The following is a 14797-nucleotide window of genomic DNA, read 5'->3' on the forward strand; positions in this document are numbered from 1 at the left end:
CCCCCCCCCCCCCCCCCCCGCCCCGGTACCTGATGAGTTTGGGGGCGCCCAGTCCACGCTGTCACCCTGGTTACATCTAAGCCTCCAGCAGTGCAGGGCGGCTCTGTAGCTGCCTCCATTTCTGTCATTTTGTCATTGGGTTTCTGGGACCTGTGGTGGCACCCACTCTTTAGCTCAGCTGGTGGCAAATATCCCTGCTCTGGAAAGTCTCCCTAGAAACCCCCTCCTGGTGGTAGGAGGGGGCCTGCCTGCCCCTGCACTCCCGCAGGGGTTGGAGGATGCTGAACAGGGGCCCAGTTTATCTCCAAGTCACTGCCTGGGGGCTTAAAGGAGGAGGGGGATGGCGGATGGGGGGCGGAGGGAAAAGTGGATAGCAGGGAGAGGGCAGGCAGCGAGGGCCCCGCCCCACAAGTTCTCCCGTGTCTTCCCTGCAGCCAAGTACCCGGCCATCAAGGCCCTGATGCGGCCGGACCCGCAGCTCAAGTGGACGGTGCTGGCGCTGGTGCTGGTGCAGCTGCTGGCCTGCTGGCTGGTGCGGGGGCTGGCCTGGCGCTGGCTGCTCTTCTGGGCCTATGCCTTCGGCGGCTGCGTGAACCACTCGCTGACGCTGGCCATCCACGACATCTCGCACAACACTGCCTTCGGCACCTGCTGCGCCACCTACAACCGCTGGTTTGCCATCTTCGCCAACCTGCCCATAGGCGTGCCCTATGCCTCCTCCTTCAAGAAGTACCATGTGGACCACCACCGCTACCTGGGTGGCGACGGGCTGGACGTGGACGTGCCTACGCGCCTCGAGGGCTGGCTCTTTTGCACGCCAGCACGCAAGCTGCTCTGGCTGGTGCTGCAGCCCTTCCTGTACTCGCTGCGGCCACTCTGCGTGAATCCCAAGGCCATGACCCGCATGGAGGTGCTCAACGCCCTGGTGCAGCTGGTGGCCGATGCCACCATCTTCACTCTCTGGGGGCTTAAGCCCATGGCCTACCTGCTGGCCAGCTCCCTGCTGGGCCTGGGCCTGCACCCCATCTCAGGCCACTTTGTGGCCGAGCACTACATGTTCCTCAAGGGCCATGAGACCTACTCCTACTACGGGCCCCTCAACTGGATCACCTTCAACGTGGGCTACCACATGGAGCACCATGACTTCCCCAGCATCCCAGGCTGCAACCTGCCCCTGGTGTGTGGTCGGGCTGGGCAGGGCTGAGGGGGCGAGGGCTGCATGGATGTCTAGAGAGGTGGGAAGCCCCAGGGAGGGCCTTGGGCCATGCTCAGGCCACCTTTTCCTTTTCGTGCTGGTCATGGAATGGCCACTCTCACTCATGGTCCCCAGGGCAATGGGAAAAGCCACACAACACAGGCAAGTGGCCAGCTGGAGAATAAGGAGGCAAACTCAGGGAGGGCAAAGTCTCCAGAGGCATTTTACACTGCAGGCTGCTTGGTTTAATGAAAACCTGCTTGAACCCCGTTATGGCATTTACTAGCTGTGTGTCATTGGGCGAGTGGTTTCCCTCTCTGTGCCTCAGCTTCCTTTTCTGCAGTGGGTGGCATTAGCAATACTGCATGAAGCACCCTCCTTACTGTTGTCTCCTGACCCCCCATTCATGCTCATTGCTTGCCACAGCCCTGTGACCCTCTAAGAGTCCTTTTCTGGCTCAGAGGTGGCCATCTTGCCCTTTGCAACCTAAGGTGTGGCCAGAGCTGCCAGGCAGCGGGAGCCTTGGGGGTTGGCACCTTTGCCTTGGGAGACCTGGAGTTGGAGAATTTCTCAGCGAGAAAGGAGGCAGGGGAGGAAGAGGAGGAGTCCCTCAGCCCTTACCCAGCTCAGGCCAGTTCCTGTCTCGCACTTTGATACAGTCTGGCTGGATAGAACCAGCTGGGGTGCCCAGAGTGAAGGAGGCAGCGGTGGGGAGGGTGTTCGGGTGCTCAAATGTGTGAGTGTGTGCCTGCCATGTGTGCCATATTCGTCCATGTGACTGTGTGTTCCTGCCATGTGTGCCGTGTTCCATGTGATTGTGTGTTCCCGCTCTGTGTGCCACGTTCGTCCGTGTGATTGTGTTCCTGCCATGTGTGCTGTTTGTCCATGTGACTGTGTGTTCCCACCTTGTGTGCATGTATTTGTCCATGTGACTGTGTGGTCCTGCTGCGTGTGCTGTGTTCGTCCCTGTGATTATGTGTGAGTGCTTGTCCATATGTGCAGGTGTTCATGCCACGTCTGTGTGTACACACGTGTGTTCATGGTCTGGGCTGTGCTGCCCTTCCCCTCCTCCTCTGTTCCCGCTGACCGTACTGAGTCCCTGCACTGTGCCTGACATCATCACACCGAAACTGCACCACAGCCCATGAGGCAGGTGCTCTTGTTATCCTAATACCCACTTTACAGATGAAAAGGCAGAGGCTCAGAGAGGGCAGGGACCTGCCTCAGGAAGGCCAGAACACGGGCCCAACCTGGTAGATGTGTGCCTGCTGTTAGCTGTGCATGTCTCCTCTGCGGCTGGCCCCGCTGTCCTCAGCTTGAAATAGTCGAGAGCACGTCCTGGAGGAGGCAGGCAGAGGGTATCACGTGTGGAGCAAAGGCTGGAGGAGGAGAGGAGGTGCACTACGAGAAGGGCTGAGGAGTATGAATATGACCCTGGGGTTCCGCAGGATTCAGGCCCATGTGGGCCTCCTGGGTCGGAGAGTCAGGGGTGGGTTCTGGGGCAGGGATGCATTTTTAACTCCTCACCCTTCACCTGGGGAAGGTGTTTGAGCCTGTTGGTGCCCTCCCCATGACCCTGGGGTTCCGCAGGATTCAGGCCCATGTGGGCCTCCTGGGTCGGAGAGTCAGGGGTGGGTTCTGGGGCAGGGGTGCATTTTTAACTCCTCACCCTTCACCTGGGGAAGGTGTTTGAGCCTGTTGGTGCCCTCCCCAAGGGTCTCCCTCAGGCAGCACCAGCCAGGCTCTTCCTGGGAGCCCAGGGAGTGGTGAGCAGGAGGGAGGACCAGAGGGGTGGCCTGCCTGGCTGAGCTGGATACCAGCACCCCAGGAGGTGATGGGGTGAGTGTGTGCTGATGTGTATGTACATCTGAGCACGTATGTGCACGTGGGTGCTCACAGGTGCGTGGCCCCTGACCTCGGCTCCCCTCTCCACAGGTGCGGAAGATCGCGCCCGAGTACTACGACCACCTGCCGCAGCACTACTCGTGGGTGAAGGTGCTTTGGGATTTTGTGTTTGAAGATTCCCTAGGGCCCTATGCCAGGGTGAAGCGGGTGTGCAAGCTGGCGGAGGACCGCCTATGAGCTCAGCCACCAGTGCCCATCCTGAAGGTGGGAGCCCCAGAACTGGTTTGGTTGCATTTGATTCCGAACCCTGGGTGACTGCTTTTGCACCCACTGAGCCCCAGGAGTTGCCATCTGCAGCCAGGCCTGGCAACAGAGGCACTGGCTGCAGCCTGGAGGTGCTCCATCTGTGCATGGACTCGCCAGGGACCTCGGACAGGCCCTCCCTTCCTGGGCCTCACTGGGTAAGGCTTGGCCCTGCCCTGCCCGACCGGGACCTGGGTCCTCTGTACCCATTGTCTCCAGGGAGCCAATATCTGACACTCCCTTGCCCCAAACTAAATTCATCATTTATTTTCAGTCTGTGGATTGTGCTTCTCAGGGGGGTCTTGGCTAGAGCCTGGACCAGGCTGGCCCTGGCAGATGAAGCCTGAGGCGTCAGAGTGCTGCTCCCCCTGACCAGCCCCAAGTTGCTCCCCACTGGCCCCCGGCTCTTTGGGAGGGTTTCCCTGAGGGCCTTGTCATTGTGGGGCATGGGCAGCAAAAGCCATGCCTTGGATGTCTGCATGGTCCTGAAGCCCCTCATCAGCAGCCTGGCTCCTCCCCATGCTGGCTGAGCTCTGCAGAGGCCGTCAACCCACCCTCGGCCTCACTGCCAGCTCCTGCCACTCCCACCTGGCCTGCCTAAGACCTGCTCCACCTCACACCCTGACCTTGAATCTTTCCCTGAGCCCAGAGACGGTTTGGGCCCGACAGTGTGGGGGCTGTCCTCCCACAAACTTGAGTGGGGGCTGAGGAGTCCATATGGAACAGGTGCCCAAGGTCAGATGAGTGGCTGGACAGACAGGCAAACACCCAGGTGAAGTGAGCTCAGACGGGAGCTGGGCAGTGTCTGTGTGAAGTGGGGACATGCGACTCTCCTTTCTGCAGAGGGGCTGATGGCTCTGCACCGCTGAGACCTAGGAAGGCCACCTTCTCGCCAGTCATTTGGCTCTGGGGGGCTGGACTGGGGTGGGGTAGAGTGGGCCCCGGTGTCCCAGAGGCAGGCAGGCAGCAGGCAGGGTAGGCGTCTGAGGCCCTCCCTGCCAGAGAGGGACAGGTATGGGCCTGGCCCCGCAGCTCTCACCACAGCCCCAGAAAGGCAGCCTCCATGACTTAAGGAGGGGAGACTGAGGCTGGGGTCCAGGGCTTGGCCTCCACAGGTGGAGGTGGGGGTGCTGTTTCTGCAAACCTAGGGGAGGCTGGAAGGAGGGAGGTGACAGCCCTCGCCCTTGGGCCTGGGAGCAGCCTTCTGTGGAGCCAGACGCCTTGTTCCTGAATGGTCTGAGATAGCTGGGGAGAGCCTCAAGCCCCAGGGCTTGTTCTGCAAGGGAAGCGCAGCTCAGCTGGGAGGACTTGGAGCCAGGCAGCGGCCCCTCCCTGTGTATACAGGCCTGCCCAGGGGCCAAGGGGAGCCCCAGAGAGGCCACCTCCTCCCCTGGCTGCACCTCAGAGGTTCCTCTGTGTCTGCCAGCACACTTATCTGGGCAGGTGTGCAGATCATCCCTGCTGCCATGGGGACCCTCTTTGGAGGGTGCAAGAGGAGACTTCGTGGAGAGAGTGGAGGGCAAAGCTGCCTTCCATTTCCGTGCCGCCTTGCGGAGCCCCGAGTTCCACTTCCTCCACCTGGACAGTCCTGGGCCTTGCTGAGCAGAATGCACTCGGAGTCCCTGGGATATTCTAGGTCATGGGCTACACTTGGGGTCCATCTACCTGGGGGATCCCATGAGGGGGTGGCTCCCTACAGGTAGGACCTAAGGCCCAGCCACACAACCCTGGCCAGAGGTACCTGAGCTGCCCAGGCTCACCCTCCTGGGTCTCAGGGATGTTCTGATTGAGCCTGGCCCCAGCTACCCACTGAAGACTCCCAACTTGCTCCTGTTCCTCCTGGTCACTGCAGTCCTGGGCCCTTCTCTGAAAAGGGGTATCCCTGGCCAGGAGCACCAAGAGCCACTGTGACAGCAAGAGCCTAAGCCTGTGGCTGTGGACAGTAAACCATTTATTACCGTGTGGACACAGACACCGTGGCGAATGGACAGACTGTTTCAACACCATGAGTGCTGGGGACGGAGCTGTGCTGGGACAGCTCTGTTGTGTGTGGTGACGCCACACAGTGCCCGGCCGTCACTGCCAGCTAGGGTGCTATCAGCGTCACCTGGGAGAAAACCTGGAAACAATCTAATGAAGTGGGTGATGTGGGGCATCCTCTCTATGTACCAAAGAAATGTATACTTAAATAAGCAAATATAAAATACAAAAAAAGACGAGTAGACCTGATGTTCTGTGTCAGACAGAATCTAAAAAATCCAGGAATTGAATTGTTTCTTCATTTTGATATCTGCTCACGGGTTAGACTGAACTGAAGCACGTCTGGGCTCCCGTGCTGCGTGGTAAGTGCTGGAAGCTGGGGCTGGCTGGGCTCCTCACGGTCTTCTACCATCCATGGACCCGATGTCTCAGCATGGCCTTGGCCAGCCGGCTGCTTACGTGGTGCTAATACCACTCAGCTCTTGTCTGATGGCTGAGGGACAGGACAGGGGACAGAGGCTCATGTGTAGCCACGGTGAGCCCAGTCCCTTCCCCTTGACAGGGCCTGGCCCCGTGCCCCCAGTTTGGCCTGTCTGATATCTGTTTTCCCTGCTCGGTCTCCTGGGTGCCCCACCTAGGCTCCCAGAGGTCACGGGGCATGGGTGAGGGGCCGCACAGTACGGTGGGCTTGGCACAAAGCACTGGTCAATCTCTACCACTCCTCCTGCCACAGTCCCCGCAGTGAGGAGCTGCTCTGTGCTGCTCAAACCAAAGGTCTTTGTAGAGTCTGCACAGGCGGCATCCAGGCCCACCCGAAGGACCTAGGAGCCCCACCCAGACAGAGCGGAGGCCCACAGCAGGGAACCCCTTGGCTTGGGGGCTGGGTGGACAGTATGGCTCTGCTGACTCCCTTGGCCTGACCCCTTTTCTCCTCCTGCGAGGGACATGGGTTTCTCTCCTTCTCCCAGCTTCCTCCTGTCCCTACCCCAAGCTATTCTGTGGCTGCTGGAGAGAAAGGCGTGTTTCACCCCTACCCTCCTCTCCCCACATGTGGGCCTTTCCCTCCTCCCTCCCACCCAGTGGCTCCTGCCCCAGACTCACAGACCTCTGATGCCCTCCCCTCTTCCATGCCCGCTCAGGCCTCTCCCCGGTCAGACCTCACTGGGCCTGGGGCCAACAGCCAAGGCAAAGCCGAGGGGTGGGCCATCATCAGCTAACAGGGGCTCTTTCTCAGTGCCCCTGGCTTTGCCTGTGCTTCTTCCTGGGGAAGCCACCTGTGAGGTGGGTTCCACCTGGGGCTGCATCTATGGCAGGTGGAGGGACTGAGGCCAGGGACATGAGGTTTCTACCATGCCCCGCTGCCTCCATTCCAGCCTCTCCTTCTGCAGACAGGTGGGCTTGGCACCCAGCAATAAAGCAGTTAATAGTTGGACTCTGTGTCTGCCTTTGCGACTCCAACTCTGTCTCATTCCCCTTATTTAGTAACTCTTTATCTCCCCAGCCCAGGCCTTTAGGGGAACTGGACAAACAGGAACAGTGCTCCCTGCCTGGACAGGGTGTGGCCTGGCTGGGGGAGGAGGCCTGGGTTTGTGGCTCCCAGCAGCCTTCCTTCATGGCCTTTTTTCTCTCAGAGTCTAGACAACCCACTGCCATTGGCCTCCACCCCTTTGAGTTCATGGGACCCTCCTGCCCAGGTCACCACTGATGCCTTCACTCCCCTGGTGGGAGCAGTAGCTGGGGGTGGGCACAGGCTGTGCTGGGGCAGCTCTGCCCAAACCTTCCCTCTTCCCTTGGCTGCAGATCTGAGCCAACTCCCTCAAAGACTTTGGTGGGAGTCGGAAGGACGGATGTGATGCACCGGGACCTGGCCCTGCTCTCTGGAACCAGGGGCAAGCAGGCTGTGTATGAGCTCAGGCCTATAAGGTAGTCCTGTGGCTCTTGGTCCCCTGCACCCCAGGAAGGCAGCAGTCCCCCTCAGTACCTCTATACCAGTGACTGGGGTGGCAGAATCAAAGAGGCACTATAAGTCAATAGATAATGAAATAAAGAACACAAAGTTCAAGCTGCTTCTACAAGACTTAGCTTTGGGATGTGTGCTAGGACCACTCTCCCCTCCCATGTGTATACCACAGCGGGTTCCCCAGGAAGAAGCATAAGGAAGCAGAAAGAGCTCAGATTCAGGGTCACACCACCAGGCAGGTATTCTTAGGCAAGTCACTTAACTTCCCTGAGCCTCAGTTTCTGCAACTAGAGATTGGGGAGGGTAGTGTGGGCCATTATGAGAAGAATGAGATCTCACAAGTACAGTGGTGGGCCCTGGCTTGAAACTGCAGGCTGTTTGGCCTGGATGGCCACCCTGGGTGACAGCAGCTCTGGCCTCTCTCAGGGACCCTTTCTGTGGCCTGCCTTTATTTTCCCCTCCCCAGTGTGGGCCCTCCACTCACCATCGATGATTTCCTCCTTCACTTTGTGAAGTTCTCTGACGACCTCCTCTAGGATCTCCTGTTGAGAGCAGAGCCTCAAGGTGAAGGGACAGGCAGTGGAGACAGGGAAGCTGGCATCATGGGGGATGTGTCTGCAGGGGTAGGGGCCTCCCACGCCTCTCTCCAGAGCTGCAGCACTCACCCTCACCCAAGTTCTCCTCCCAGGCTGGGGGAAGGGAGATGCTAATGGGTGTCCAGGCAGATCCTGCTACCTGCCCCAGAGAAGAAAGCCCCTGCAACAGACTGGAGTGAGCGCCCAGTAAGGCAGGGGACACCGTGGTCCTGGTTATGGCTGGGGACATATGAGGCTGGGGGAAGGGAGATGCTAATGGGTGTCCAGGCAGATCCTGCTACCTGCCCCAGAGAAGAAAGCCCCTGCAACAGGCTGGAGTGAGCGCCCAGTAAGGCAGGGGACACCGTGGTCCTGGTTATGGCTGGGGACATATGACGTGCTTGGGCACCCCTTTCCTCTGTAGGCTGTCTCTCTGACTGACTTTTTAGCAGCCACATGTGGGCCCCATTGGGCCTGCCTGGCCCTGCTGACCAGAGATGGCCCAAGCCTGAGGGAAGGACACACTCACCTGCTTCATCCGGTCCAAATCTAAGGCATCCAGGGCCACATCATTTACGCTCCCAGCAGGCTTCATCCTGGGGAGAGGAATGGCAGGGCGCGGTAAGGTGGTGGATGGACCCGTGGGCACCTCTGTGCTAGGGACTGGTATCAGATCCAGGGGGGCCAGAGATCCCCACTCAGGGCCAAGCCATGCTTGTGCCCCTGGCCTGTCAGAGGCTCTCTGCCTTTTACCTCTAGCCACACTTAGGCTGCTCGAAAAAGATTCTAATGCCCAGTCTCTACCTCCAGAGGGTCTCCCTGGATACTGTGACCATATTCCCCAACCCAAGAGTCAGGACTTGGAGCCTAACAAAGGAGCCGTTTTCTGACTTTAGAACTCTCACGCAGATGGTGCTGCCCATTGCCCACTGCCTCCTGGGAAAGAAAGCGGTATTGACAACCTACTCCTTGGTGTGGGAGTCCATGTTCCTGGCTAACCCGAGGCCTGGGGAAAATGCACAATAGTGGCGTTGAGTACATGTGAAATTGCCCATCCTGCAGGCTCTGCTTCCAACACAAACCAGCCAAAAGAAAAAACCCCCAAAAGCAAAACCCAAAACAGCATCCCTGGTGTTGGTAACTGGCTCCAGTGTGACTCTTTCCTCAAGAAACATCATTGGATGCTCTTCTGCTCTTCTGAGGCAGTTTTCGTGGACTGTACCTTGAAAAGTTGCTTAACTAAGTTAGCTAATTTGAATTTTAATGTCTCTTGAACATGCATCCTCCCTGGAAAATCTTGGCAAAATGTGTGTCTAACTACCTGGTCTTTTATTTATTTATTTCAAAGGTTTAAAACTGTTTATTTTTATAGTAAAAATTGTTCATGGATCCAATAATTAAAAGCATTTTTTTAAAAATGGCAATCTGATTAAACTGCATTTTACAGCCTGCAGGACACCTTGGACCAGCTTGGTTTTAACTCTAGACTTCAATGTCATCCCACCCAGCTCTTCACCAACATGCAAGTTCTTTTCCTTCTCTGCCAGCCAGACAGGCAGATGGGAGAGGCAGGCGCAGCCTTTGCTGTCAGGAGTCCTTTGATGTGAGAAAGGGGCAGCACAGTCATTTACACTCAATCCAACCTCCTTGCATCTTACAAGGTTATACAGCTAAAAGAGGTAAAATAAGAAGGCAATGCTTGTAGAATGTACAGTGCATATTGGCCAGGCTCGACTCATTACGACTTGCCTGCTTGCTTCTCTTGTTTGATCGTTTCTTTGGAAGGCAGTGGATTTTTCTCTTGCATTTCTGTCTTCTTCAATTTCAACTTCTCGAATTTCTTGATCTCAGCCATACTGGGTTTGTCAGACATGGTTGCAGAGGAAGTGGAGTGAGGTGCGTGAGCGAGCAGAACCAGGTCTGCACAGTGGCCACTGCAGAGTTACTACCTGGTCTTTTAAAAAATGATCATGGTGCTGAAGGACACCATGTCGGTACCCTCCTTCCCCACATGGAGAGAAGTGCTGTTGGAGCCTGTGGTTTCAGGGAAAGGAGTGTGGGTGTGACAGCTGGTGTACATGCATTGACCTGAGGGCCTGCCTCAGCTGCTAAGGGGTCACAGCATAGACTAGGACCATGTGGTGAAATCGAGGGTCAATGTTCTCCTCAGCTAAAGAGAACATGGATGAAAATGAGGTGCTCCAGTGTAGAGTATGCTTAAAGCACATGTGCTTCACAGGGCCTGGTTTTCCAAAGCCTTGCGGTTTCAAATATTGATCTTATAAAAAACAGGAAATTTTCCCCAGGCTATTTAGTCTCTGTAACAAGCTAAAGAGTTGTAACACAGCAAGGCTGCTGGTTCAAAGACAGACAGGCTACTGATTGATATGTAAAGATCCTGGGAAGTTGCTGTAAGAAGAGAATGTTTGCTAAAATCAAGCTTTTGTTGGTGGATTGACTTAATTGCCTGTTACCAGCTTCTATTGTTAAACTTGTTAAAACTATAACTCCCTTCCAGTAACTTGCTGCACTGGAAAATAAATGCAGGAAGAGAACCCCAATTTGTAGTTAATTTCCCAGATGGAAGGAATGCTTTGCTCTTGAGGGTTCTGGGAGATTAACCCCTTTTTGAGGCTTCTCACTGCTCAGAAGAGATGGGCTTTGAGTAATCTTTGGTGGCTCTGTCACCAGGGGGAAAGGGGTGACAAATCCATGGGAGGCAAAGCAACACTCCAGCACCCCTCCTGGATAAACTCAAGAAAGATGCCAAACATGGTTCTGAACAAGTCTGTAGGTAATTCTGGCTGCTAATGGGCAAATGTATCCAGCTGGAGGCCCCTGGGTCCTTCAAGCCTTTCCTGTGGGTTCCAGACCCTGTTCCAGCAACAACTGCCAGGAAACCTGGGCTAAGTGCTTCACCTCTAGGCCTCAGGTCTCCCATCAGCAAACCTGACAGAGGATAAATGCGAGCATGCTTTTAAGCAATGCTGTGCATGAGAGGGGTCCTTATTGCACGTATCCTTAGGAGCCATCTATGAAACGAGAGAACAGATTTGTCTAGGAGCTGGAAATAGCCTCATTCCAAGCAGGAATGAACTCAGCAATGTTCCTGCCCAGTGCAGGACATTTGGCCACTGGGAGCATGGCAGCCCACCCATAACCCACCATCAGGAAGACGCTGGTTCTGCTGGGAGAGCTGCAGGCTCACCTCCAGCCACTTGGCCTCTGCTAGGGCCCCTGCTTTAGCTCCTGGACCACATTGTCACCTTCAGAGGGAAAGTAAGTGTACCAAAGTGCTGATCCCGTCATGGTCTCTGTGCCGACAGCTCTTGGCTGGGACTCTCCACACTGAACACAATGCAAACTTCTGACCACATAGCTCCTTCCCACCCTCTAAACACCCCTTCCTCCACCCTTCCCATTCCTACCACTCTCCAGCTGTCCCGGCCTGCTTTCTGTTCTTTGAACTTGTCTTGGCACTGTCCGTTCCTTCAGCTTGGAAGGCTGTCCCCACCATCTCTGCATTGCAGGTTCCTCCTCACCCAGGCCAACTCAAGTGCCACTTCCTGAGAGAGGTCTGCCCCAACCCCACTGGCTCTGTCCCCCACACGACCCTCAATGCCTGCGAGGCTCATCACTCTGCAAGACCAATTTCAAATGCCACCTGCTCTGTGACAAGAGTTGCTTCCCTTTAATTTGTGGGGGCAATGGAGACGTTTCTTGGTATGGGTTCTAGAAGGCTTCAAACTTGGCCACATTTGGTCTGCAGTTTCCATGTGGTGTTTATCTCTGACTTTTTTTCAGTTCCAAATATTCTACCATGGTCACACTGGCTTTTGGTTTGGGAAATATGGTCAGCGTGTCTATGGGGAAACTGACTGTGTGTGCTGGACGCAGAGGAAGGAGACTGAACTGGAGGAGAGGGAGCAGGTGCTGGGCCAGTCCCAGGGCTAACTGAGCTGTGGAGTGCAGCTACAGCAGCGAGTACTTTCTGGGTCCAGCTGTTGTGCACACAGCTGTCCCCACAACCACCCTGTGTGGCAGGGATGAACAGACCTTATTTTACCGGGGAAAAGAAGGCTTGGGGAGGTCACCTAACTTGCCCAATGTCACACTTCACAAGTCCAGAGCTGGGATTCAATCTCAGCTCCACTCAACTTCCTCTTTGGACAGGTCATTCCCATCTCCAGGCCTCAGTCTCTCCCTCTTAGGGAGGAGAGGAAGGAGCTGGCCTGCATGACCCCACCCTTCCCAGAGCAAGCTGTTAAATGCCAGGACACAAGACAGGGTTGGGAGGTGTTAGTCATGGAACAGGGGAAGAGGAGGCCCCAGAGACTGGGGGACACATGGGCAGGAAGGTTGTCCGGTACCTAGAGTGAGGCTGTGACTGAAGGGGGCTCTTAGCTTCGGGGCTCTTTGCCACAGACGGGGTTCTACGGCAATGGAATGAAACAGACACATGAATCAGTGCCAGCCCCCACTTCTGCCCCACCACACTTGCCACTCAGGCCTTCCCAGGGCAGCTCACCTGGATAGTAATGAGGATACAGGTTTCTCCACCGAGTTGCTCCGCTCCCAGGGCTTCCGGCCAGCCTCTGTCAATTCATTTCATGGATGAAAAGCCTCAGAGCTGGGAGGACTCAGTGGCCACCCCAATCCCTAAACGGCCTTGCAGAAGGCCCCTACCCTCTTCCGAGGGTACAGAGCCCCTGCAGGAAGGTGTGCCTTGGGCAGAGCTGAAACCTGCCTCCTTATTCTCAGTCCCCCTTTGGCCCAAGGAAGCCTGTGAGGGTTATATATGGCACCATTGTCACCTGCGTCTCCCCCACTCCAGGACTCAAACTCCCGTTCCCTTGATCTGGTTGATCTTGATTTGTGAGCTGGTTTCGAATCCTCACCATGGTTGGGTCTCTCCGTGGAAAGAGAACCAGCTGGTGGGGAACCCGCTCCCCCTGGACACTCCCAGAGCAGCCTTGTGGTCCCATTTGCTGGGGGGTGGCCAGGCCCTCTGGGACCCTATTTGCACCTTCTGCCGACTGATAGTCTTCTTCACACACTGCAGCTGGCTCTCCCATCCTGCACTTGAAAGCTGGTTTGTCTTTTCTTTTTAAAGTGGTATTAAATTACATTTCATTCTACTTCAAGAGATTAGTTGAATTGAACAGAATTCCCTAACTTTGCAGGATGACAGAGGCAGAGACAAAATCCCTAGGGTTAGCAGGGAAGCTGCCCAAAGGCCTGGGACCCTACAGACCCACCATGGGTGTGAGGCAGGTATGTTTGCTGGGCCTGCGGGCATGAGACCAGGGGCCGCAGCAAGCTCCAGGTGTGCGGCTTTGAGCAGACCACTCAACCACACGGAACCTGGGCATGAGACCAGGGGCTGCAGCAAGCTCCAGGTGTGCGGCTTTGAGCAGACCACTCAACCACACAGAACCTCAACCTCCTGCAAAGGGAAACCATTCAGCCCATTCACTGGGCTTCTGTAAGAAGCACGGGCATGAGACCAGGGGCCGCAGCAAGCTCCAGGTGTGCGGCTTTGAGCAGACCACTCAACCACACGGAACCTCAACCTCCTGCAAAGGGAAACCATTCAGCCCATTCACTGGGCTTCTGTAAGAAGCAAACGAGGGCAGAGACATTGTTCACGTCCATTGGACAAGAAGCTACGGGTCTTGGCAAATCAATGCGCCAGGTAGAGTCCTAAATGGAGAGGACACGTGCAGTCTTGCGGGGGAGGCAGACGCGCGTACAGTGCTACTGAAACAGCATGGCATCACGCCCGGTGAGGTGGGCAGACAGCTGGCAAGAGCCTCCCTCTGCCCAGGTAGAGTGGCCTGACCCCCTCTGCCTCTCCTCACGTGCTCATGAGCACGGGCCTGGCACAGAGCAGATGCTGAACGAAGTTTTGTCGAATGACTGAACAACCAATCATGGGGTCTTCTTCCCACCGCTAAACCTCATCTCACCCTCCTAATTATATCCCTTCTGCGACAGCTCAGACTGGGAGAAACCTGAGCAGGGTAAGGGGCTGCATTTCTGGTGGAAAAAAACTGGTGACCCTTGTAACGGCAATCATTAGTTGGCATTTCACATGGAAACACAATTTGGAGATTTAAACATTCCTCTTAAGAGCGTGGGCCCCAGCCCACACACCAGAGCCTTAGGCGCAATCTGCCACCATTGGATATGTGCTGCCAGGCGAGCCTACCCTTGTGTGGGACTCTGGGTCCTGGTGGGAAACCAGGGAGCTGTTCTTCCCAGCTCCGATAGGAAGGCGTGGCAGTCAGTCTGCCCCAGCACTTCCCAGGCTCCTGCACTCCACTTGACCCACTGGGGCCCCTGGAGAAAGCTGGGCTTCTGCGAGTCTTCCCTGGCTCTCTACGCTCATGTGTCAAGTGAGGTGTTTGGATCAGATTATCTTCTAAGGGCCCCTCCCTCCTGCTCTCAGATCTTGTGCCTTGTAGGGGTCAGGATGGCACCCTCTTACCTGAGGAGTTAGGTGGCTGGCTGGCTGCTCGGGTCCCCGGAGATGGGGAGGTATTAGGATCTTCCTAAAATGGAAAAGAAAGGGTCTTCCATTAAAGCCTGCTCAGGAAGGCTGCTTGGGGCTGGGGCAGGATACATTTGGACCAGAGTAATTTAAGAAATGTTTCCCAAATGTTCTCAGTGAACATATATTACTTTTATAATCAACAAAAGAATACATAATATTAAAAAATGAAAACCCCAAATCTTGGTGGGGAAATGGTCTTTGACCCCATGGACAAAGTCCAGGATGAAGAAGCCTGTAGGGAGCTACAGCTCTGCAGAGCAGTGCAGAGTTTCTCTGGCTCTCAGCACCTCAGCCACCTTCCGACCTGAGCCCACTGTGGCCAGACACGTCACCCCATCACCTCTGTGGGGCGGCTCCTCCTTTCACCGTGCAGCACTCACTGC

At 55.9% G+C, this 14797-nt stretch overlaps 2 protein-coding genes and 1 pseudogene across 2 annotated transcripts in view; 1 reads left to right on the forward strand and 2 right to left on the reverse strand.

The window, feature by feature from the left end:
- The first annotated feature begins 340 nt into the window (after positions 1-340).
- Positions 341-3925, forward strand: DEGS2 (delta(4)-desaturase, sphingolipid 2). The gene is made up of 2 exons (XM_008590876.1): positions 341-1177; positions 3131-3925. Exons 1-2 carry the CDS (start codon positions 341-343, stop codon positions 3275-3277), a joined length of 984 nt encoding a protein of 327 aa, XP_008589098.1. The 3' UTR covers positions 3278-3925.
- Positions 3926-5277: 1352 nt separating this feature from the next.
- Positions 5278-14797, reverse strand: part of EVL (Enah/Vasp-like) — a 93819-nt gene continuing 84299 nt past the window's right edge. The window contains exons 10-15 of the mRNA XM_008590874.1: positions 14349-14412; positions 12387-12453; positions 12229-12291; positions 8388-8454; positions 7768-7825; positions 5278-5816 (exon numbers count right to left, since the gene is read on the reverse strand). Coding sequence (XP_008589096.1) covers positions 5779-5816; positions 7768-7825; positions 8388-8454; positions 12229-12291; positions 12387-12453; positions 14349-14412 — 357 coding nt within the window. The 3' untranslated portion in view covers positions 5278-5778. The remainder of the gene's footprint in view (positions 5817-7767; positions 7826-8387; positions 8455-12228; positions 12292-12386; positions 12454-14348; positions 14413-14797) is intronic.
- Positions 8466-10121, reverse strand: LOC103606264 (annotated as a pseudogene).

The sequence above is a fragment of the Galeopterus variegatus genome, unplaced genomic scaffold (assembly GCF_000696425.1).
Source record: "Galeopterus variegatus unplaced genomic scaffold, G_variegatus-3.0.2 Scaffold6416, whole genome shotgun sequence".
Classification (NCBI taxonomy): Eukaryota; Metazoa; Chordata; class Mammalia; order Dermoptera; family Cynocephalidae; genus Galeopterus; species Galeopterus variegatus.

Coding starts and splice junctions, on each gene's coding strand:
- DEGS2 (XM_008590876.1), top strand. CDS start 341: ATGGCGGATGGGGGGCGGAGGGAAAAGTGGATAGCAGGGAGAGGGCAG. Junction 1,178..3,130: donor CAGGCTGCAACCTGCCCCTG/GTGTGTGGTCGG, acceptor CCCTCTCCACAG/GTGCGGAAGATCGCGCCCGA.